The 25,709-nt window shown below is 34.8% G+C and overlaps 2 protein-coding genes across 3 annotated transcripts in view; both read left to right on the top strand.

The window, feature by feature from the left end:
* RAB27A (RAB27A, member RAS oncogene family) overlaps positions 1 to 4,704 on the top strand; it is a 73,809-nt gene extending 69,105 nt beyond the window's left edge. For both annotated transcript variants that reach the window (XM_031955243.1, XM_012543939.3), the window contains one exon: positions 1,904 to 4,704. In XM_031955243.1, coding sequence (XP_031811103.1) covers positions 1,904 to 2,102 — 199 coding nt within the window. In that variant the 3' untranslated portion in view covers positions 2,103 to 4,704. The remainder of the gene's footprint in view (positions 1 to 1,903) is intronic.
* An 8,296-nt stretch (positions 4,705 to 13,000) lies between these two features.
* RSL24D1 (ribosomal L24 domain containing 1) lies at positions 13,001 to 25,032 on the top strand. Its single transcript, XM_012543935.3, has 6 exons — positions 13,001 to 13,156; positions 16,166 to 16,279; positions 21,485 to 21,557; positions 22,565 to 22,628; positions 23,725 to 23,810; positions 24,577 to 25,032. The coding sequence occupies exons 1-6, from the start codon at positions 13,076 to 13,078 to the stop codon at positions 24,648 to 24,650; spliced, it is 492 nt and encodes a 163-aa protein (XP_012399389.1). The 5' UTR covers positions 13,001 to 13,075; the 3' UTR covers positions 24,651 to 25,032.
* Positions 25,033 to 25,709: the final 677 nt, after the last annotated feature.

The following is a 25,709-nucleotide window of genomic DNA, read 5'->3' as shown; positions in this document are numbered from 1 at the left end:
ACAAGGAAAGACCAAGTAAATTTTTAACATTCTGAAAGTAGTCATGTACCTTTTCTCAGAGAAACGTTTTCAGACAAGTAATTAATCAATGCAGTACTGCATTAGCACCATCTTGTGGAGAAAAGTGAATAATACAAAATTCCAGTATACTTGAATACAATTAATTCTTTATAAATACAAAATGTGATTTAAGGCTTGAATTCTTAAGTTAAGTATTTTACCAAACTTTTGTAGAAACCACACAATAATGAGCCATTCAAGAAGGAAAAAGCACCTCTTTTAGAGGTAGTTTTGTGTGTTTTTTAAACATTTTTTACTTATAGGATTATGGAAAAATTTTATGGAATAAAATGTCATTATGTCCCCCAAATGATTTCTAGAAATTATGCAGTAAGAAGATTGCATATGCTTAGTGTCAGTGATCATTGAAGTTTTTTACAAAGGGTGTTCCAAAACACTGTTTGAAACATTAATAGTTAATATGTTTAAATAGTTTAAAAAGTTTAAGACTTTTGAAATACCCTGTGTGTTTCAATTAATTTTGTTCTTGCTAATAAGAACTATGCTACTTGTAGCATAGTTCTTATTAACAAGAACAAGATTAATTTGTATCCAGGGTGGGTAGGAGAGGGGTATCTAGAATAAGGTTCCTCAATCTTTGTGTCATGACAGTGTATGTCATGGCTGCCTTTAGCAAGCTTTTGAAATCTGTGGATTCTTTTTTTTTTTTTTTTTCCAAATAATTAGAGGAAATGTTAAATTTCATATGGAGATAAGTAGAAATAAAAATGTAATTATTTTCCAGTCAAAGTTCATGGATCTCTGAAATCCATCCATGGACCCCTTGGGATCCTTAGACTAGTGTAAGAACTTCTGATAGAAGGGTTGGTAGATGTATTTCTATCCACTTCATTCTGGTGGTAGGATTGATGAGGCGGGACCCCAAAACTCTCTCTAAAACTCCTTCAGGGAGAAAGTCTCTTTGAATCCTGGTCTCCTAAAAGACCCCACATGAGGGAAACAGGATAAACAGTTTTATTTCTTTTCCTGAGAGATGAGCACCCACACCCATTGATAATACTCACTACTGATTAGGCTGATCTTTAATTCAATGGGAAGTTTAGAGACACTCATTAAAGTCAAAGACTCTATTCTAATTCGAGCTCAAATTGCATCAGCCCCCATCAAGAGCAACTCCCAGCTTGTAGGCAAGGTCTCAATTATAAAATGAGCCAACTTGGGGCTCAGTCCTTGCAAAGGACCTAATATGCCATCCCTGGCATAGCAGCAACTCTCTGCCTGCTGAAATGATATTCTCTTTCAGCATTACCCTCTCTTTATCTTTCTCACCTGTTTTCTTAACAAGACTTTATACCTCTCTATCCGGATTTCTCAGCTAGAAACTTTCCTTCTCTGTCAGGACCTTGCCACCGAGGAATTCAGTCTTTCTATTCATGCATAGCAAAGGCTGCCTATAATAACTGTCTTTTACCATTCTAGCTTTTTGGGTTCATAAATTCCTTTACAAAGGACCTCTGCACCAGCAGAAGGGGGTTCCCACAACTCCCTGCTCTGTGCCGAATCCTAGGGAGACTTAGGGGAGCCAAACCTCTTCATTTGGTTCCCTGAACCCCAAACCTGCCACTAACCTCATCATTTAGTTCCCTGACCACCAGGAACCCTAATCTCTTTAGGATCTATTTATTTCTGTAGAGATTAGAAACAAAGAATTTTTGATTCTGCTTTTGAACACTGTTAGGTGAAATATGTATTTCAAAATATCACAAAGGTAGCTTTCTTTACAAAAAGTATCTGAAGACATATTAATTTCCTGCTTTGGTATAAATAATGGAGATAGTCTGAAAACCACATGGCTTTAACCCAAATGTGCTCTGTCTTCCAGAATCCCATACTTTGAAACCAGTGCTGCCAATGGCACCAACATAAGCAAGGCAATTGAAATGCTCCTGGATCTGATAATGAAACGAATGGAACGATGTGTGGACAAGTCCTGGATCCCTGAGGGAGTAGTTCGATCTAACGGCCACAATTCTACTGAGCACTTAAATGAAAACAAAGAAAAGGGTGGATGTGGCTGCTAAAAAGTAAAGTGCCATAATAAACTGCTATAATTCAAGAAACCTGTGTATTTTAAAATTTTGAAAATCATTTCTATGTGGTACAGTTGCAGTTGAATGGATTTCTGTGAAGAATTAAGAAAGCAGAAAGTAGTATTTCCTAACTGATTTAACTGACTGCTGCTGGGTAATTTATAAAAAAATTAAAAAAAATATTCAGACTGGAATTTAATTAAAAAGCATATTTATAGTGCTTAATCCATACTAGTTATTCCTTCAGGGATTTAGCATTTTGCAGCAGTAATAGTCAATAAAATTGTATTCAATCATGGAATTTGTGGCTAGAAGAGGATCTCAAAGATCTTCCAGTCCTGAAATTTTTTCACAGATACTTACTGTGATAAATACTTGATATAGGAGTACTGGGCATCTCCTGTGTGGTGGCATTATATGCAACTGAAAGAATTATTTAGAGAATTCTATTTATAATAAATTTCCTATAGGAAGATTATTTATAAAGCCAAAACCAAGTTTATATTACTGTGTGTAAGCTGCAGTTGTGAAGCTAATTTTAAAAAACCTCCAACTGTACCATATATGAAATTATAAAATACCATTTATGCCACTTGAATGTTAAATCAGAAGGCACACACACACACACACACACACACACATACATACACAACACACATACATGTTCAGTTTGTTTCAAGTGTAAGGGGATAATGATTTGGAGATACTTACAGAAACAAAGGGGCAAAATTTGCTGTACTTTTGACCTCTCCAGTATTGTTCAGTGATGTTCTGGGGTAATTTGTGTAATCAGCTCTACTCTGATGGGAGCTGAAAGTAAAATTGTTTATTCTCACTTTAAATAAATAGCAAGTGAGCCTGAACAAATTTGTTGAGGGAGAAGCAAAGAGAATTTTTTGGATTTTTACCCCAATTCCCACAGTGAAACCCATACTGCTGTACACTTTACAAATGACTTCCCCAAGTATTGGTAGGATTATGTGTGACTGTGGGTTAAATGGACCAAGGTTCTAAAGCCATTTATTTTAATATTTTGGGTATTGTTTCAATGTTATATGAGCAGTAAAACTGGTGCTTCTGACTCTTCATTGTATTTTCACCAGAGAGAAAAGTCAGCATAATTGTAAATTATGGGACTAATTCACTTTGGTTGGAAGTTATATTTGGCCAGCAAATTTTTTGTGTTATAACTGGTGCTTTGCACTGAAATTATTTGTAAACAAGAAAACATCTTGAACAATTTTTTTTTCAAATTTAGGTTAAATTCCTAATATTGGTCTGGTTATATTCTAAAATACTAAATTTTAAGCTTGTAATTACACCAAGTAATTTTTCACTTGACTCCTGGATAGTATGTAGCTGATGTTTTCAAATTTCTTTCTTTTTCTTTACTAGAAGAAGTTAATTTTGTATTTTAGTAGAAGGCATATTTTTTACTGCTTTTAAATTCTAATTTAATTTCTAATGCAGTGTAAAAATGATTAAAAAGCATTTATTTTACAGGAATTTTTTGTCAATAACACCATGCACTGCATGTCTGGACATGTAACTCCAATACTTTGCCAAAGTGTCTACATACTAAATTTAAAGTGGTTTGCAGGTTCTTTTTAGGTATTTTCATAGCCATTTGTTTACAGAAATCAAAATTATTTCTTTCAAGGGAATAATATTAAAAATTTCAACAAAGAAATGTAAACTCTTTAGTCCAATGGCCAGCAAGTATGCGATAATATTTAATATACTTTAAATTAAAAATAAAAATGTATTACATAGATCATACAGTATTTGGTTAAAATTGAGGAAATGAAATTATTAAAAAATAATTACTTTTATAGAATAACTTTCTGGTGAATTTTTAAATGTAGTAGAGTGTAGGGCTTGTCTCCTGCCTCTTACTTTCTAAAATATGATGTACTTTTCTTCCCTGCTATAAATAATATATACTAAATTTTTATTCTGATTTACATCCAAATGTCTGAGAGAACTTTCAGAAGTAGAAAGGGGCAAAGACTTGTGAATATGTAGTTTTTTGTATTGTTATGTGCAATTCCAAGGAATGGATTCTGAAATCACTGGATTAAGTTGTTTACTCAGCAGTGCCTTCTGAAGGTGCTACAATAGAGTAAATGATGTTAGTATAAATCAGAATGCATATTGTAAGATAATTTGTATATTTAAAATAGATATATACATATACTATACTTGTATGTTGTGTATGTAACCATGTATCTGGGACTGACTCATCTCTCAAGGCAAGTTACATGTGTTCATGCATTGATATTTAATTTTAAAGAACTACATGCATAATTAACTGCCCATTCCATTAGCCTTAAGAAAGTTAAGGTGTAAATTTCATGCAATTCTTTTAAAAGTGTTATGTACCCACACGAGCCAAGTTTAGCTACTGAAATAAATGATGTACATTTTGGAGGGAGTGATTTGTTTAGGTTTGATATTAAAATGCCATATTTTTGTCCTACAACTTATTTTTCTATTTATAGTCTTATATACAAAGTAAAATGTATCTTTAATGAAATAGCTTTAACCTTGTGTCACACATATTATGCATAATAAAAAAGGTCTATCAATTTCATATGTGAATTTGATTTTCTTTCTAGTTGTACCTAAATTTAAATTGAGTTCAGAATATTCTTTGGAAAAGAACTTTCTCTTATTAAAACATGTCAGTCTTGAGGTGACAGTTCCTATATTCACTGAATACCAATTAGGTGACCAAGTAAGTAAATAAATGCACTTAGGTTTTATACATTTCCAAATCAAGAAAATCATCATACTATAAAATACTGACAAAAAGGTCTACAAAATGGTAGGCATAGTGAAGAGAAGGTATTGGAGAAAGCAAAGAAAACAGTACACCTGATTTGTTACTAAACTATATTTTGGGTATACCTGGATTACTGTGTCTAGTTTTAGCTGCTGACCTTTAGGAAAAATGTAATGAAGATAAAGAAGCTGATAAAGGGATAATAAAAACTCAGGTTTTATAATTAATGAGGTGAGGTGATGAGAATAGAAAGCTGAATAAAAGAGCCCTTCCCCTTAGGTAGCTTGTATTCAAGTAGGGAGGATTACAAGATGTGTAGAAGGAAGCAGCCAGAATATAGAAGAATAAGCAGAGTAACAAAGCAGAGTTTCAGGCAGAATGATCTGAGACTCTGGAGAGTGATTATCTTCTGTAGGTAGGGAGAGGGAACATTTCATGGAAGATATAGTACCCAGGCTTGGTCTTGAAGAGAGACAACTATATCAATCAATCAATCAATCAATCAACCAAGTAAGTAAGTAAGTATCCTATATCTTTTTAGGAGAGACCACACACACACACACACACACACACACACACACACACACACACATTGAAATAGAATGTAATTGGGGCCAGTCAGTGATTTAGAAAAGTCTCACATTGTAGGTACTACTTTGGCTGAGCTTTGAGGAAAGCTAAGATTTATTTGTTGTTTGACTCCATTCTTTAGGATTAGATGATTTAGTTTCCAATTAATTTTTGGACTATTTTTCCAAGGCCCTTTATTACACATAATTTTTATATCATCACGATCTGGAAAAAGATTCATTTTATATTTCTGCCTTTCTTCATTTGATTAGAAGCTAAAAATTCTGAGAAGCAGGGGAGAAGAGAGAATGAATTTCAGACATCAATTGTAGCCTGTGCAAAGACATAGACATAGAAAATACCGAGTTATGTACATAGAAGATACCAAGTCATGTATAGGGAAAACAAGTACAGTTTGATTGGACTGTGTATGAAGAAGAGTAGTATCTAACACTTCTGGAAAGGCAGGCTGGAGTCAGGTTGTGAAGAGCTTTAAACATCAGAGAAAGTATGTATTTGATCTGAGAGGCAACATGGAACCCCTAGAGCTTCCCGAGAAGAAGATTGACATGTTCCAACCTATTCCTTACACATAGCACTTCAGAGAAGAAATGTTGGAAACTAAGATGGTGAATGCAATAATCTAGATGAAAGGTAACTATTTATCTTTTGTCCTCAAATGATAAAGCTGATACCATGTCTTGCAATGAAATGGATTTAGGTGAGGGAGGACTGAACAAAGTCACCAGCCTCATATCTTCCCCCTGGAGTCCTCTGAGTCCAGTGGCAAGATGGAGATGAGGATGACTGGAGGTGACCCCAGATGCCTTTTAAAGCTAACGTCTTTCCAAGACCTCAGCTTGACAGAGACTCTGCTCAATCAGTGATTAAGTCTAGGGAGTGGTTGTGTGAACAAAGAGAAGGGGTGTAAGACTTGGCAACTGAATATGCAGGATGATGGGAGAGTTGATGATGATCCTAAGGTTATGAACCTAGGTAACAAAAATTCTGCCGTTGACGTAGGGAAGTTGAGAAGGGAATAGGTTGGATGGGGAAACATCAAGTTCTGTTTTAGACATGTTGAGTTGAAGATAGTGATGGTGTTTAGCAGGCAGTTGGTGTTGTGAGCCTAGAATTTGGGTGAAAGATTATGGCTTGGTTTATATAGGTCTTGCAATCAGCTGTATAAAGATGACAGTCAAACCCTTGGGAGCTGATAAGGTCACCAATGAGAGTACATGGAAGGAAAAGAGAAGGCCCAGTACAGAGTCAGGTTATACCCACGATTAGGAAACAGGAGGTTATGATGCAGCAAAGGAGAAAAAGGAGTAGTCATATTGATAGGGCACTCAAGAGGGAGCAGTGTTGTGCATATATACAAGAGGAGGTTAGTTAACAGTAATATATGCTTCAGAGAGGTTAAACAGGATGAGGTTTGAGAAAAGACCAGTAATGATAAAGGAAGGCGCTTTATGTGCATCTCTATGAGAAATGGTCTGCTTGAACACAAATATAGTTAGGAGAAAATATGAGTCTGAGGAACAGCTAGCACTTCAGTATACCTGAAAAGCAGAGTGTATGAAAGGAAAACAAGTCCCTTGTTTGAAAAAAGACCAAGAAACTGGCATTTTTTCCCCCTAATGATAATTAGAGCCACAGCTCCATTTAGAACCAAATCTATTTTTTGAGAGGAAGAATGACATGGTTATATCTTTGTATTAGTAATATTACTATTGTGGTGTAGTGTGAAGTATGGATTAGAAAAGGGCAGGTACTGGAGTGTGATCCAGCTGAGCTGTGAGGAGCACCTGAATAGGACAGTAGCTGTGTGAATAAAGAGGAGGACCTATGCAAGATTTGTAAGATATTTTGGAGGTAGAATTAAAACAACTTGGTAACTGATTGGTGTTCATAAGGAAGGAAGAATAAAATTTATCTTGAAGGTTTTGAGACTGGCATTATGGTGATGCTTTCCTGATAAATAAGAAAGTTTGGAGATAGAGGGGATGAATTTCATTTTGCATATATTGAGTTGAGGGTGCTGGTGTAATATCCAGGTGTAGATGCCCACAAAAAGGTATTAGAATATATATGATTAGAGTTAACAAGAGAGATTTGGACTAGATATGAATTAGGAAATCCTCAACATAGAAGTGACGATGGAAATCATGGGACTAGATCCAGAATCAGAACTGTACATGCCAGTTCTTGTTCTCTCTGTCTTCTTCCTTCCTCTAAATTATAACCTGAGTCTCTGTGCTGGGGCTTCTTTTTTTCCTTCCATGTATATGCCTTTATTTCCTTTTCTCTCATCTAACTTCATTACTCAACTAAAACTGCTTTCTCTGGTTACCAGATCTCTCCTAATTGCCAAATAGAAGTTTTTTTTCCCCCTTAATCCTTATCCTTCTTGACTTCTCTGAAACATTTGACATTGCTGTTCCCCTCTCTTCCTGAACATTTCCTCTTTTCTAGGTTTTCATGACATTGCTCTCTTTTGGGAGAAGAAGACAGTGTGAAAGTTTGAGGGGTTTGGCAAGGTCAAGGAGAAAACCTTTTTCTAGAGTAGGAAAGACATAAAGGAGTCAGTAAACCGGAAGAAATGTTGATAAGAAAGGGAGAGGAAATGATCCCTGAAAAGCCATAAAGAAATGGAGGGGATAAAGGACATGGGAGGAAGTCTGTACTGAAGAGGAGGGGGGCCTCCTTACTTTCTGAGATTGGAGCAGAAAATAGGTTAGAGGTATAGAGGAATAGAGGTATAGAGAGATTTTGAGGTATGGAGAATGGGGGATGATGGCATTCCTTGTATATTTACAGTTTCTGTAAAATATGTGAGATTATTTACTGAGAAAAGGATTGAGATGGTTTATGCAGGAGAAAAGAGGTTTGCTACAGTTATTACAGAGAGTAATAGGGAATCGATCAGAGATGAATAAAAGGCTTACTGTGTAATAGTGAAGGACCAATTAATCAGTGCATGAGGCTGGTTGGATAAGGAAAGGCTTAACAGATTTATTCTGTCTGGAACGAAGAGATTCCTCGATAAGGCTTTCCTCATAATACTCCTTTGAAACAGATGTTAAAAGTATAACTATTCTAATTTTGTATATAAGGAAACTGATACTTGAAGATATTAGCATAGTGCAGTAGTAAAAGTGCTTACACTTGCAATCAGAAAACCTATGTTCAGAAACAGTGTTTGGCATGATGGTGACCATAGTATGCCAGTTAACTTCTGTAAGCTCTTATTTATTTATAAAATGCAGATGACAGATTTGTGCTACTTTCTTCACAGGGCCATTGTCAGACAAACACGTTGTGAATTGTAAATTATTATATGAGTTGTTAAGTTCATATAATTAGTAAAGAAATCTTGAATTCAGTCTAATTTTCTAGGTCCTGTGCCCTTTATAGTCCACTACCCTGGATTTTGACAAAACCATGAAGAAAATGGATGGAGTAAACATGGACTGGGTTCACTAAATCATTGTGTACTGCTTCAAATTCTACGGCATTTCTTAAATGTTTACTTAAAACTGTATGCAAATACTATATGCTTAACACTATATATTATAAGGGACACCCTTTGGGAAGATTCATTTTGTAAATATATCTTCACCTTATACAAGAAAATTAAAAAATAATTTCACACAGATTGTACTAGACTTTGAGGCCACATGTAATGAAATGCACACCGGGTTCAGAATCAGGAGATCTTTCTCTCTTTTTGACTGTGGCATGTTCTTTATTTTGGGCAGAGATGGCATGATTATCCAATTTGCAGATGACACAAAAAGTTAGAAGAATAGTCAATATGTTGAATTATATAAGAGTTAAAAGGATCTTGAAGAGGTTTGCAACATAGGCCTTAAGGAGATTTCAAATATATACAAGGAAAATTCCTAATGATTTGGAGGGATCCAAATGTATAATGGGCTCCGGGGACGTGTGATGGGTATTTTATTACCGAAGGCCTTGACAAGACGGTTGGATGACCAGTTGTAAATATCAAAGAGGAGATTACTATTCATGTTCTCAGAGGGTTTCTTTTAACCAAGTTTTCTGCAATCTCAGGGCAATAATCAGAGGTATTTGGGAGCATTGCCTCTGGGATTCTAGGTATAAATACCTTAATTTCTGCCTCTTCTTCTTATAGTGTTATATCCTCAATCAGAAAGCATTTACTAACCGCCTACAATTGGCTAAGTACTATGCTAGGCACTGGGGATCCAAAGACAAAAAATGAACTATTTTTTGCCCTCAAGCTTACATGCTACCAGAAAAAACAAAATGATCAGAAATAGGTACATAGAAATTATACGCAAGGCAATTTTTTTGGTGAGGCAGGTGCCAGCATCTCAATTACGTGTGGCAGAGATAAAGGAAGACAAAGTAGAAGATGAGACTTAAGATTAGCTTTAAATGAAACCAGGGAGTCTAAAGGAAGAACTGAGGAAGGAATATGTTTTATGCACAGGGATATGCAAAGCTAGAAAAGGAAATGAGGTGTCATGTGTGATGATCAGCAAAGCCATTTTAGTTGGAAGTAGAGTGCAAAAGAATAACATATGATGGGTTAGAAGTATAAATTAGAGCTAACGTACTAAAGTCAGGCTTTGGTTTGAAGATAAGAATTTTTACTGGATCTTTCAGGTAATAAGGAGCTAGCTATGTTTAGTGAGCCAGGGTATGGAGACTGTCAGATTTATGTTTTAGGAATATCACTTTGACAGCATTGTAAGGGTAGAATGAAGAAGGCCAAGACCATGCAAATAAAATGGCTAAAATATCCATACTCTTGATTGTAGAGACTTCTACTAGGTTTATATGTCAAAGACTTGATAACAACAAAGTCCCCCATATACACTAACTTTGAGGCTATTCCAGTATTCAAGGTAAGAGTTGATGAGGGCCTGCAATGAGGTGGTGACATGAATAGAGAGGAGGAGATGTGTAAGCTACCAAGAAAGACCTGTCAACAAATTGGGAAACTGGGAAGTAAAAGATGACTCTAACTTTGCATGTTATGAGTTATGTAATATAATTAATGCTAGGGCTTCACTAAGACAAAATATCTGCTGCAGGCTCTCTCCCCTCAGTCCTTCATCTCTTCTTTGTTTCTTTGTGCTGCTTTCTAAGGCCTAAGGGTCTTCCCCCCCCCCCCCCACAGACAATGGAATTTATTAACAGGAAATAAAGGAAAATGTAATATATTAACATCTGAAGTAACTTGCTTGCCAGTAAAAGGCTGCCACCTCTGAGAGAGTCCACATTTTCTTTCCCTCCAGAAACTCTTCTGTCTTGTCCCTAAAGGAACATATTTTTAATTTCTGAGGACAAAGAAAATCAGGTTTACCTCATCAGGTTTACACAGTTTCTTTTGGGTGGCCAGTGATGACCACTAACTATCTGGCCAGCCAGATAGAACCTGCATTCTTGATACCCTCCACCTTCTCAGCTGCCTGAGTGGGCCAGCTGCTTTCTCCCTGTAAGGGAGTCTGAATATTTATAAAGCACTTACTGGACTCCTGGAATGATTTCACAGACATACCCTGAGAGTTCAAGAGAGTCAGCCACTAAGCCATTCAGTTGAACCATCAACAGTTCCATCAACCTTTTCAGAGTTTCAGTATCCAACCTGACAGGCAAAATCTTTTGACAGCTGCCCTTTATGGCAGCTCCCTTCTATCCTCATCAGGAGGACCTTCTGAGACTCCTTGGTACTAAGGGTCATTCTTTAGGCATTCTTTATTAAAATCTTCTGACTGTACCAAACAGTCTTTTGAACCAGACAATCACAGGGTTGCTGACTCTTCTGTATGGGTGTAGAGTAGGGAGTTTTCCATCAGGCTGACAAGTCAGGGACATGGTGCTAGGGCTTTGAACGTATAAGATCCCTTTTCTTTCTTTTTGGTCTTTCATTTCCCAAAGTATATTAGGGTGCCCATTATACAGTAGGTATTTAATAAATGTTTGTTGACCAAAGGGCTTGGGGCTCCTGTCTTCACTTTGCTGGTGGCCCTGGGCTAGCTTTCAAAAGAATACAGAGGAATTAACCTTTTCATTGGCAAGGCTGAAGGGGTGGAAACAGCTATATAGTATTTGGAATATAGGACTCAAGTTGTTTTCCTTGCTACTTATGTGACTTTGTGGTAGTTGGGAAATGATGCTGGATTTGGAATAATCTCTTGTAAGGATTTGGCATCAAAGAAATATTATCAGCAATTAACACATTTATATACATACATATTACATGCATATATATGACCAAAAGCCATTCTTTGATAATAAGTGGTCAAAGGATATGAATAAGCAATTCTCAAGATAATCGCAATCTATTAACTGTAGAAAAATGCTCAATTACTAATAATAAGATAAATGCAAATAAAAATTCAGACTTTACTTCATACCATGCAAATTGGCAAGGATGAATAAAGATGAAAAAGGTAAATGTTGGAGGGACTGTAGAAAGATCGATATACTAATACATTCTTGCTGGAGCTGTGAAGCAGTACAATCATTTTATAAAGCAATTGGGAACTATGCAAATAAAGTGGCTAAAATAGCCATAATCTTTGATACAGAGATACTACTATTAGGTTTATATCCCAAAGACTTGATAAGAAGAAAGTTCCTCTATATAAACCAAATTATTTATAACAGCATCTCTCTCTCTCTCTCTCTCACTGCTGTCTCTCTGTTTGACAGCAAAGAATTGGGATCAAAGTAGAAGTTCATTAACTGGGAATGGAATACTACTGTGCTGGAAGAAATAATGAATGAATAAGTACAGAGTAATATGTAAATATCTGTATAAACTGATGGAGAGTTTAGTTGGAGGAGCCAAAACAACAATACACTTAACGACTTGTTATGGTCCATGGTGTTTTCTTGGAAAGATACTGGAATGGTTTGTCATTTTCTCCTTCAGTGGATAAAGGCAATTGACTTTCCCAGACTCACGCAACTAATAAAATTAAACCCAGGTCTTCCTAACTCCGGGCCCAGGTTCTGCTGTCTCAGAATGACGACAGTAATATAGACGGAAAGAACCACACACAAACTGCAGAACTGCAAAGAACAGGCACGCTTCCAAAGAGATCCAAGAAGAAACTCCAATTTATTTTCAGAGTTGAGAACTCCACGTATTGTGTGTATATATATATATATATATATATATGTATATGTCCATCAGATTTGCTGGGATTTTGGGGATAGTTCTTTTGGAAGGGGGGAGGAAAATACGCTACCATCCCTTCTAATTAAGAATCTTTGACCGCTCTGTGCGTCAATTTCCTCACTTCTAAAAGGCTGAGATTGACTAGATGAGCTCTGAGATTTCTTTCAATTACATCTATGCTATTTATAATCCCTACGATTGACGGACCTTCCCCGGGCCGTCAGGGGGCGCGGCGCAGCAGATTCCCATCAATTGTCGCTCTCAGCAATGCCCACATGATGGCGCCAGAGGGCCCAACCCCTCCTGCCGCGTTGTCCCGGGGCCACCGAGAAGTCCGGGAAGAAGAAATGTACTTCCGGAAAAGTCTCTATCGTCACTTCCTCTCAAGCGCCCTGGTCTCTGGAAAGGTGGCTGCTCTACTTCAAGATGCGCATCGAGAAGTGTTATTTCTGTTCCGGGCCCGTGTACCCGGGACACGGCATGATGTTTGTCCGCAACGACTGTAAGGTGAGAGCGCGAACGGCTCGCGACTCCCGGGGGAGGTGTTGGCGCGGGTGCTTCGGGTGAGCGCGTGTCGCTTCTGGCGTCCTTTCCCCGGTGCGTCCGAGACGCGCTCTCCCAACCTCCAACGCACGTGACTGTGCGCTCTTTAAAGGGCCTCGCTCGCTTGCCGTAGTGTTTTGGCCCGTTTCCGGTCCGCCCTATTTCGGTGGTTTGCTCGGGTCCCGGGAACTAAACCTCGCTATGTTCAGGGCCTTGACGGGTGTCGAGTCTTGGGAGCCTCCCACTCTCGAGACTGACTTGGATAAAGCCGCCTTTTGAGCCTGTTGTTTTCATCTGGGACTGCAGGACAAGGCGATTTAGACACCGAACGATTTTGTTCAATAAATATTAAGCCCCTTTTCCGTATTGTTAGCTTAGGGAATAGGAACAGACGTGAAATGACACCTCTGCAATTAACATCCTCCTTGAGGGACGCAATTATATTCAATTCAGTTAAACAGGCACTAGGTACTTCCCGGGAGTGGAGATTAGATGGAAAATGAACAAGAAAGGAGCCTGTGCTCTGCTTGGGGGTGAGCGAGAGCAGCAGTTCGCTGGAACCAGCGTGTAATTTGTGTAGTTTTGGGGGGATACCAGAGAAAAAAACTGAAGTCACCCCCTGACTTCAAAGAATTTCGAGGTACAGAAATAAAAAGTTTATACAAAAAAGTACAAAGTAATTCGTAGAGGGAGAAAGTGATAATACTGGAAGTGGGGCTGGGTGGTGGGTGCAGAAAGGCTTCCTGCAGCAGCACTAGGGACGATGGAGTTATACTAAAAAGTGGAAGTGAGAAGGAAATGCTTTGTAATACGTTTTGCACTTTTGTACAAAATGGAGTGCTTACAAATTTGTGAAGGTTGGTGATGAGAACTGTTAGTCCTGCGCTTTGATTTCGCTTTCTTCTGTCTTACCATCTTTTGATACTTAAAAAGAAGCATAAAATTTGAGTGGGAATGGTGAGGCAGGAAAGAAGATGGGCATGGGGTACCATAACATTGTATTTTATAATATAAACATTCATCTTAAGAAATCCATGGATAGAATTTGGGGGTCTTTGAACTCAAATGGCAAAAATAATTGCATTTTAATTTTTACTATCTGCTAACTGAAATTTAGTATTTAATTATTTAACAATGTTTTCCCAAGAAGGGCTCTATGATAAAAAGAGATTAAAATACTAAAGTGATTTTCTTAAGAGTTATGGTCTGATCACATCATCTCAGGAAACTACATTGGCTTTCTATTGCCTTAAATACATAAAATAAAAAAAAAAAATACTATGTTTGGCATTTCAAAGCCCTTCATAATCTGGCCCTCTCCCACCTTTCCAGTCTTTTTAGTCTTAATCCCTGAAAAATATTCTTGAATCCACTCTAAATTCTGGCTGTACTATTCTCCCTCCTCAGCTCCATTTGCTAACTTTTCTGGCAAATTCCAGCTAAAATCTAATCTTTTACTGGAAGCTGCCTACAACTTTTAATTCCAGTCATCTAGTATTTATTTATTTATTATCCTGTGCTTGCTGTGTATGTATTTGACTTCTCTGTAAGCACTTTGAAGCCAGAGACTGCTTTTGTTTATTTTTGTACCTTAGTACTTAATACGATGCTTGACATAGTAGGGCTTAATAAATGTTTGAGAAATTGAGACAATTCTTAGTGTTATATTTTGCTTTTGTATATGAAAAACTTTGTATATGGAAAACTTGTATATGAAAAACAAGTGTAACATACTTTTCTTCATGGAGAATGAAAATCTGCTGTTTCCATAGGACTTTTTAGAGATTAAGGAAAGAGTGTTTGCTTTAAGTTCTCAAATTTAAAAGTTCTATATTAATGCTACAGAGCTATGATGCAACCATCTATTTGTGTATCTTCTAGATATTTTTGAATTCAGCAGTTCAAATTATTCCCTGAATATGACTAGTTTACTTGATAATCTATTTTTACGAGTCACTTTCAGAATTGTATAATAGCAAACTCAATTTCATTTTATTTGCAAAACTCCACAAAAATTAAGTATATTAAAATTTCATTATTTCTGAAGAATGTAGTACAAATTATGTTAAGATACATGAGACTGAATGAATAGTTTTAATAGAACATGGAAGTGTTTTAGGGGACATTGATCTGTGTTCAAATGTAGAAGGAAGTTGGATTATTAATCACGTCAAGAAACCAGTAAATAATTTTGTTTATTTTTTAATCCAATTTGTGAATGGGTAATGTTAATTGTAAATACAATATTCATTTATCAAAAAAAAAAATGTAACAAGACTTGTGATCTCATTTTTATAAGGAGCTCCAGACGAGATGCTTTTTCTCCAATACTGTTTAGTTCTTCTCCTCCAGTTTAATCTTGGAGAATTGTTTGGAGCACTGAAAGATTAAGTGATTTACCAGGGATTTGACAGTGAAAGTTGATCCAAGACTTCCTGAATCTGATTCTAGCTCACTTTTTGTTTTATGATGCCTCTCATTTATCATAAAAATAGCTACAATTAACTTAATTTGTAAATTTATTTACTTTTTATTGAGTTGTTTTAAGATATCACCTAGTCTGGCATTTAATTACTCTTTTTTTCCCCCTTTGAAAGCATTTGAAGTACACCAAAATTCTTGAGAATTAAGGTTGATTAGAAATTGACTTTGCTTTTCTTAACATCTTTATCATTCTGGGTGACTAATTTGAGAAATTTATTGTTTTTAAAATTTATAAAAATAAGTAAGTACATCTTGAGGCCATATTTCTAGTGATTCTAGCTTGTTGGTGGGTTATTCCTTGGAATTTTTTCCTCCCTGAGTTTAATGTTAGTATGTAGTCCCTGATTGATTTTTAAAATGAAGTGGTTGACAGGAAATATAGCAGTTGTTATTTCTCAGTTTTACTTTGTTATGTATTTGGCTTGGAACATTTTGTTAAAGGAGAAGTCTTAATGCTAATTTATTTATTTTATTTTTTTTCCCCTTCAGGTTTTCAGATTTTGTAAATCTAAATGCCATAAAAACTTTAAAAAGAAGCGCAATCCTCGTAAGGTTAGATGGACGAAAGCCTTCAGAAAGGCAGCTGGCAAGGAACTTACAGTGGTAAGGCTGATATTTTTCAGAACTTTGATGTTTATTTCAGCAGTATGTGATAGTTTGATTATCAAATGGCTCCTAGTAAAATGATTAACTAGTTTTATTTTTCCATTGCTTTTCTAGATAATTTGTAATTCTCAGAAGTCATTAGGTATTATAATTCTGTAGAACTTATTGAGAAATAAATGCCAGCCAAGTTAGAATATGTAGGTGTACTCTGCTATATTTAGTTATTTAAAAAATTCAGAACTTTTTCATTATGGAAACAGAAGGTAAATGTTGCATGGATAATTCCTTTCATAAATAAATTTTGCAATTCAAGATTTGATATTAAATAAATTACATTTTAAAAATATTTGATAAGGAAGAATCATAAAGTCTTTCATGATTTTTAAGGAGTGTTGAATCCATCCATGGTAACTTGCAATATTCTGACTAGTGAAAAGTGAAGAACTCTGCTGATATTTATTTTTAATAACTGTTGAGATACAAAGAGTTTAGTATATTATTAACTAGGGTTGAATTTTTGTATCAGTAAGTAACAATATTTAATATTCCCCTGTTGATGAGTCTGGGATTTAAAAAACACCTTAAACCTAAACAAACAAACAAAAAAGAAAATCCTAGCTGATTCTTATAGGTAGAGATTCCAGGATTGCTGTAATGTCTTTCTTGCCAACTCCTTGAGGTACTAAAGAATAAATTTCAATTTTTAACATTCTAAAATGGAGAAAAAAAAAAACTAGCAAAAACACCTAAGAAGAACTTGAGAGCCTAATTGAACCTTAGACAGGAAGTCGTTATAAGCTATCCTTGGTGTACAGGACAGTGTGTACAATTTAGGCCCTGTCATTCACAGAGAATGTAGATAGATGATGGATCATGTTCCATTCAACCAGAGAAGTTCTCAGACTTGTGGTTCCTAAGTTGTTGGGAGTAACTAAGGTAATTTGTCTATAGAAGCCTAGATATTATAGATTCTGATATGTTCTTAAGTTGAGTTTGTGTCTCCAATTTATTACATGATTTGTCATGCGCATGAAGTAAATGCATAGCTGTTGGTTTCATGCCTTAGAACTTCCTCAAAAGGTTGCTTTTTTTTTTTTTTTAGGGAATTGATGAAAGAATCTGCCAGAACAGAACCCTGCTTTTGTTGTTCATTTTGCTTTTGTAAATTTATGTAAAGTGGTACCTGTACAGTGTCTACCCACAAATGAGATAATGTATGTCAAGTGCTTTACAAATCTGAAAGTTTTATATGAATACCCACTTTAAGTGGATAAATTGATTGTGCTAAGGTTTGACTTATTTAATGAACAGGCTCTCATTTAAAAATAACACTTAAAATGTCTTAAGGACATAATTACTAAGGTTATGGTATGGTGTTTGAAGGTTTAAGAATAAAAATACTTAGCATCTAGTATGGAAACAGGAACATAGGCCACAATTCAATTCAGTCCGTTTCTAACCATCACTATAATAAATGGCCTTTCTATTTTATTCATCTGAGGCACACTTTGCTTATCTTATGGACAACCCTCTATTACTATCAACATACATGTGATAGGGAGTTCTCTGTAATTGCTTCTTGTCCCTATCCAGCAGCTGGCTAATTAAAATCAAATCTCTTCGGCCAGACCTCTAGTGTTGGCACAATTGGCAGTATTGTATTGATTTTTTAAAGAAAGTAATTTAGTATTTTAATTTTAAAACACTGTCTTTTCCTGTCAAGGTTGCTCCTTATCAAGGAGTATTTGTATTCTTAATCCATTGAGAAAATATGTCCTCAAATAACCTAGTGGAAAGTGCAGAGATGCTAGTGGGATATACAAAATGAGAATGTTCCTTGGAGGGAAAAGATCATTTCTGGTGAATGTTAGTCTGCATAGCTACAATAGTGATTTGTTCAAAAAATTATTTTTATGTTCTTTCTCCCAACTTAATATTTTCAATCATTATCATTTTAATCACTTGCCTTTAAAACAACCCTCCCCCCCCAAAAAAAAATCATCATTTGTGATGAAGTCAGTGTTTTGTTTACTTTCTAGACAATTTTTTTCTTAATGCTGAAGAAACTTCCAGTGAATTGATATCGTCAATATAATGGTTTTTCTTTCCCCTAAGCATGTCAATATTTATCATTGAACATTTTTTAATACTGTTAAATTCTATGTAAAAGGATTAAATAGTGATAGTTGTCATTTTTGAAAAATCATAAAGAGAAGCAAAGTGCTAGCCTTGTTGGATTTCCTTTGAATACAGTTTTTTTTTTTTTTCACTCCTAGTTTTTATTTATTTATTTTATTATAGCTTTTTATTTACAAGATATATGCATGGGTAATTTTTCAGCATTGACAGTTGCAAAACCTTTTGTTTCAACTTTTCCCCTCCTTCCCCATCCCCTTCCCCCAGATGGCAGGTTGACCAATACATGTTAAATATGTTGAAGTATAAGTTAAATACAACATATGTATACATGTCCAAATAGTTATTTTGCTGTACAAAAAGAATCAGACTTTGAAATAGTGTACAATTAGCCTGTGAAGGAAATCAAAGGACAAAAATAGAGGGATTGGGAATTCTATGTAGTGGTTCATAGTCATCTCCCAGAGTTCTTTTGCTGGGTGTAGCTGGTTCAGTTCATTACTGGTCTATTGGAACTGATTTGGTTCATCTCATTATTGAAGAGGGCCACGAATTGATCATCATATAGTATTGTTGTTGAAGTATATAATGATTTCCTGATCCTGCTTATTTCACTCAGCATCAGTTCATGTAAGTCTCTCCAGGCCTTTCTGAAATCATCCTGCTAGTCATTTCTTACAGAACAATAATATTCCATAATTCATATGCCAGAGTTTATTCAGCCATTCTCCAATGGATGCAATCCATTCAATTTCCAGTTTCTGGCCACTACAAAAAAGGCTGCCACAAAACATTTTTGCACATACAGGTCCCTTTCACTCCTTTAACATCTCTTTGAGATATAAGCCCAATAGTAACACTGCCTGGATCAAAGGGTATGCACAGTTTGATAACTTTTTGAGCATAGTTCCAAACTGCTCTCCAGAATGGCTGGATGTTAAATATACTTTTTCAATATTAATATTTATATTAGTGTCTATTAACATAATTAATGATTTCATCATAATTTTCAACTCAAAAGACTCAAAAATATTTTGAGATTAACTTGATTTTATTTGCAGCTCACTCCACTCTAATCTCTAGATTATAGGAACGATATGTTCAGAATGATGTATTAGCTACATTTCTAAACATTTAAATATCTAAGATAAAATCTCTTGATTTCCTTACTATTTTAGAATATTTGTCTTTTTTTTCATCTTTTTCTCTTTTCCTCCTTAAAGAAAGAAATGGTCCTCTTCTCCATCCTCTCTTTACTTTCCCTTGCCCTTTTAGACATTTTGTTCTAATCCTTCCTCACTTGTACCTTTAGTCTTTCTCTTTCTTGCTTCTTAAGTTTTTCATAGCCACATTTCTGAAGATTTCTAGTTTGCGTCTAATTCCCCAATAACCCTGTGTAATATGGCTTCTGCTGAAACGCCTTCAGAGGTCATCAAGGAACTGCTAGTTAGTTTATCAAGTAGTTTTCTCTTAAACTCCATCCTACTTCTGAGTTTTGTTTTATTAATAAATGACCTTTTTGAAATTTTTTTTTCTTTGACTTCTTTAATGTATTCTCCTGGTACTTTTTTTTTTTTTTTGAAAGTCTTTATTGACCCTCTCCTAGTTAACTAAATATTTTTATTACCCTGATTTTGTTCTTGGCCCTCTTTCCCTACACTTGGTCTTATGGAAATTTCATGATAATATTTTACTTGTATTTGTGTAAGATTTATAAAGTACTCTAATTTGAGGTAGGTAGCATATATACCACTGATTGCCATTTTACATATGAGGAACTGAAGTTCAGAGAAAGTAAGTGACTTAGCAGTGATCAAAATAGTAAGTGTTAGAGCTGAAGTTCATGCCTGGGTATCCTAGAGCTGGCTCTGGATTCTTAGCCAGTTTGGTCTAAAAACATGTGTAGTATTTTATCTAATAGTACTATCTTTTACTGCTCAACACTTAACTAACACTTCTTTGTTGATACCTTCTTGATTTCCAGATCTAGCTGTCTATCTGTCTCTCTTTCTGAATATTTCTACCTTTCTGAAAATTTCCACCTTCTGGTGGCATTTGCATCTTGCTGTTTTCAAAACCAAGCTAATAAATCTTTACTCCTGTGGTATTCTTTTTTATAATATGATTGTTCTCTCTGTGAGCAGGTTTCTTGGGGAGGTTTTCTGGAGACAGCCTTAGTTTCAGTTCAGAGTAATAATCACCTCAAATGCAGCCAGCTGATAAAATCCAAACGTTTATTTTCTTCTTCCAAGTCTTATCTCTTTCCTTGGGCCCGGTTAGCTTTCTTAGAGGCCTCTCTCCCTCCTTGGTTTCAAGAGCTCTTGCAGCTTGTTTTTTGCCTCTGCCAGCTTCTGCCTCTAGCTCAACTGGGACTCCTGGCAATCTTCCGAACTGACTCTGACTGACTGAAGCTCTTTTTATGCTCTTTTAGAGGTGTAAACTGAAAGGTTGACTCCTCCTCTGAGAGTGGGATTATGGGAGGTGTGAATTCGTGAATCTCATACTGACTACTGACTTGTGAATCTCCCAAAAGTGTGAACTAATGTGTGTGAGCTAATGTGTGAACTGTCAAAGGTGCAAACTCAAGCATTGTTTCTATCAATTCCAGTGAGTTATTACTAGGATTCTGACATACTCCAAACCTTCTTTCCAACCTTCGTTTGGCTTCTTTCTTTCTGGTAGTAGAACCACCTTTCCCCCTGTCATTCAGACTTAAATTTTAGCATAAATTATCTTTGACTTTACTCTTCCTTGCATCATATCAATAAATACTGTTGATTTTGCCCCTTAAATGTTTTGCAAATCCCCTTTTTCTCTACTACTATTCTAGTTTAAGCTTTTATTAATATTATTAATGACTTAATCTTTTTATTTCTACAGCAGCTAATCTAGTATCTCACATGTAATTCAATGAATGGATAAAAATGTATCTGCTGGAGTCATTATCTAATAAGAAATTAATGTCTCTGGTTTGATAGTTTGAACTGTTTGTAAAAGCTGCTATTTGTTAAAGGTAAACTTTGTAATTTTTTTATAAATGCATAGTTTTTTCTTTTTTCTATATAGGATAATTCATTTGAATTTGAAAAACGTAGAAATGAACCTGTCAAATACCAGAGAGAGCTATGGAATAAAACAGGTAACGTACAAAGGTTTTATAGGGCTTTGTTGATATAGGAACTCTTGGTCCAATTGCAGCCCCTTTAGAACATAGTAAGTAATTTATCTTAGTTACCACTTTGGTTCAGAGAAATTAATAAGTAATAACTTTAATGCCAAAGTGTAAATATCTAGATAATGTTTTCATTAAGATGTATTGAAGAATTTGAGCACAGATTTTCTTTAAAATAAGAAATTTGATGTTGTGGGAAAATACCCTTGAGTTTGGCAGGGTTTGGGGACAAATAAGGGACAAATAGCTGGTAAAGGAAAAGTGTTTTTTTTTTTTTTTTTTTTTTTTGTAATTTTCTAGCCTGGCACTCTTTCCATTTTACCTTATAAAATTTTACTGCAAGGTTTCAGTGTTAATGTATTAATCCTTACAGTGTTTTCTTACTGCTTTTTGGGGACAGCAGTTTTAATTTTATTTTTATGTACTTTACAACTTAGATCTTTAGAATAATAACATTATTCAATAATAACATTAAATAGAATTCATGATGTCATTAAGAAGCAAGTTTAAACTAAGCAGGGCACATATGTAGATAAATATATTTATCCATTATTATAATTCCCTTTCTCCTTTTGTTTTACTGGTATTTTTGTTGGTAAAGCAAACTCTACTCTTCTTTAACTGTAGATCTTTGCATATTTTGCAACTACAGTGTGTCATTTTGTCACAATACCTTTTTAAGATCAAAACTGAAGAGCCTTTGAGGGTCTTAAAAAATTAGAGAAGAGATATTTATAAAAGGATGAATTGACGAACATATGAAGAATAACATCAACTCATTTCAATACTATTCTTTGTTTTTTTTTGTGGTGGTGGTATATGAATTCACTTTCAATTTCAGTGCTTTCTAAATTAGGATACTAATAAAATAAATTATGTTAAAGGGTGAGTTAGTTCATTTGAATTACAGGGATTGAAAGCATATACTTATGTTAAGAGTTTTATAAATATGTTTTTATCTTTTTTTGTTGCAGTCGATGCCATGAAGAGAGTAGAAGAGATCAAACAGAAACGTCAAGCTAAATTTATAATGAACAGGTAAGAATATTTGAATAAAGTAATTATAGGTATACTCTTCCTTATAACATTGTCCTGATGAATATTTCTAATACTTTACATCCTATTTTTGAATATTTTTGTAACATTTTTTGACCAATTACCCAAATTTAATGTTGCTCCTATGGTATTAACCATAACTTAATAGTTTTGTTTAAGTGGTGTATTTTCAAGGAATCATTTGAAGTTTATTAAGCTGTAGTATTGGAAAACAATATTTTTGGTGTTGTTTAAAAATACTATTTCATAGCAGGGGGAAAAATAAAACTTACTTCACTTTTTAGCCTTTATTTGTAAGAATTAACAAAGGGGGCATCTGAAGTTTGAGTGTCATTCATTCCATGAACTGGGCATTCATTAACTGTTTATGTTGAGCTGATTTGCTCTGGTAGTTTCATAAGAAATAGAATAACTTATAAGTCTGTCATATAATTAGAGAAGAGAGCATTAATTAATAAAGACTTAATTATGTAATGAAATGATTTCTAAAGTCCTGACAATTGTATTTAAAGACAATTGTAATTAAAAACTATAGAAATCTATTAAGGCTAGAATTAAGGAACGTGCTTCCTCTATATGGGAATAATTTTAAACGGCTCGCCAACATAGATTTATTTACTAAATATTTAATGAACACCTTGTGAACAGTCTGTCTTAAAAGTCTTAGTGCAGTGTTAAACTAGTAAATGAAAGCAGATCTAAAAATGTATGTACAGTTCTAGCTGAAGCATAAAAATAAAATGATAATTGCTGTCAGGTAGTTTTACATTTTAGTTTGGTTAATTCCCAAGCTAGCGAGCCACATGGAACAATTAAATGACATTCTGTGCCAAAACAAATGTTGAGGCCATATGGACTGGGGTAATTGAAGAACCTTGGGCAGTTCTAGGCCCTGAGTGCAGTAGCATTGCTGTTTATCCATGTTAGGAATGTCTGAATTAGTATTTAATGTGAATTAAATAGTCATTTACAGTTGGTGTTGTAGTAATGATAAAATATGGGCACTGTATAATGAGTATTGCAGGTTAATTAGATTGTTATTCCAAATTGTGATGCTCCTTTTTATTTCCCACTGTAGATTAAAGAAGAGCAAAGAACTACAGAAAGTTCAGGCCATCAATGAAGTCAAACAAAATATCCACCTTATCCGGGCACCTCTTGCAGGTAATGCTTGTATGTTCTTTTTTAAGCAAAGACAGTATTTATTGGAAAATAAAATTAAAGGGACAGGTTACTATATATCAAAGTTCTTGTCGCATCTATAAAGGGATTTGATATATAAAAATGTGAGATACTTGTGATACTGTCAGTTATACAAAACGTCTTCTAAATAATGCTTATGTTATTCATACAAATATAATTTATCATTTGCTTTTGATTAAAGAGTAATATTTTAAACAATAGTCTTCCCTTTGAGTCCATCTAACTACTCTTTAGTTACATGAATTTGTTGAATGAACTATTTGGTCATTTGGGGGTATGGTAAATTAATACACATTTACATCCCAGATTGTAGAGGACAGAGACAGGTTATATTTGCTTTCAAACTAGAATCCAGAATGTTTTAAGTCCTGGTGTATATCAGCTTCTGTCATAACAAATAGTGAGTGGTAACATCTGCATAGCAAAAGTATTTCCCATTTCTAGGTCATGACCCACTTCTTGTAAATAACATTCTTATAAAAATTACTAGCATAATAAGCATAATAAGAAAACTGTGAAGTTTTCTGAGTTCACAGTAAAAACTTCGAGGTAATACAGATTTATTATTGGCACACAATGGTATCTATTTGGTAAGAGTTGATTTTATAGAGGCAGAACTTTTTCAAATGGTTAAACACTTATTTCAAAGTACACAATTCCTGTAGAAAATACTGTTTTGAATTTTGAGATCACAAGATGATATTTGCCTTTTTTTTTTTTTTTCTAGGCAAAGGAAAACAATTGGAAGAAAAAATGGTGCTCAAATTACAACAGGATGTGGACATGGAAGAAGATTCTTAGAGATCTCAAAATGTTCTGCAACCTTCAGTTTATATCTGTCTCTAGAAAATATCCTGCAGAGCCTTGGAACTCTTGTTCATCATTGATTTCTTTTTCATATTAGTTCAGTAAAATAAGAGATCATTAAAAATACATCTCTTTCACATTGTTATCTGTAAACTATCAAATTATGGAGATGTTAAACGTGTGTATTTCAAGGTTAAAGCAAAATTGAATGGGTGCTCTTTTGAAAGATATGAAAATGCTATTTGTAATTACAGAAGTGCATAGAAACAAAATGGCTGTATCATTAGGATAATGACTTCCAGCATTTATCTAATGTTATATTACATTATGCTTTAAGGTCACTTATGTATAAAATAAAACATTTCTTTTTAATGTCTTCCTTTTATTATCATGGGAGTGGAATATAACTATGTTTATTGAATTAGCAGTTTGTACAGTAATTGGTCATAAATTATCTTCTCTACTATCAATCAGAGTTTTACTGTTTTGCTATTTTATTAGAACAGATGAATATAGAATACTTTTTATAAACTGAGCACAGATATTCTGGTTCCTTTGGCTGTGGTTTAACTGCTCTTTTTTATCTTGTTGGATGGCTTAGTTGAAGATGGGGTTGTTCATCGTGGAAGTGGCATTAGCTTTGTTTATTTGCATTATGTATTGTCTTTAAGTCCCATTTTGGGATGCTGGTTAGGTTTTTTTTAGTAGAGGGATAGTTTTAGAGACTTCTAATTTCTTTTTTAGAGATTTTTTTTGTAACCTTCAGAAAAATTGAATCATGCAATTAGCATCTTATTATCATTCGAGAAACATTATTGTTATATTTAGATTTAGGAGTCTAATGGGCATCACTTGCGCAGTTTTCATGATGACTAAAACCAAATGAAATAGCAAAGGAAAAGGAAAAGGAGGCCTGAGATAGGACAGGGGTTCCTCACACTTAGTTGGTCAACTTCTAGTATTACCTTTATGAAAATGAGTCCCACCTCTGTTTATCTACCCCTAACCCTCCTGAATTTCAATTTTATATTTTCAACTACCTTTTGGACATTT

The sequence above is a fragment of the Sarcophilus harrisii genome, chromosome 2 (assembly GCF_902635505.1).
Source record: "Sarcophilus harrisii chromosome 2, mSarHar1.11, whole genome shotgun sequence".
NCBI lineage: Eukaryota > Metazoa > Chordata > Mammalia > Dasyuromorphia > Dasyuridae > Sarcophilus > Sarcophilus harrisii.
Note: the sequence above shows the minus strand (reverse complement) of the source record. Positions and strands in the feature narration are given on the sequence as shown.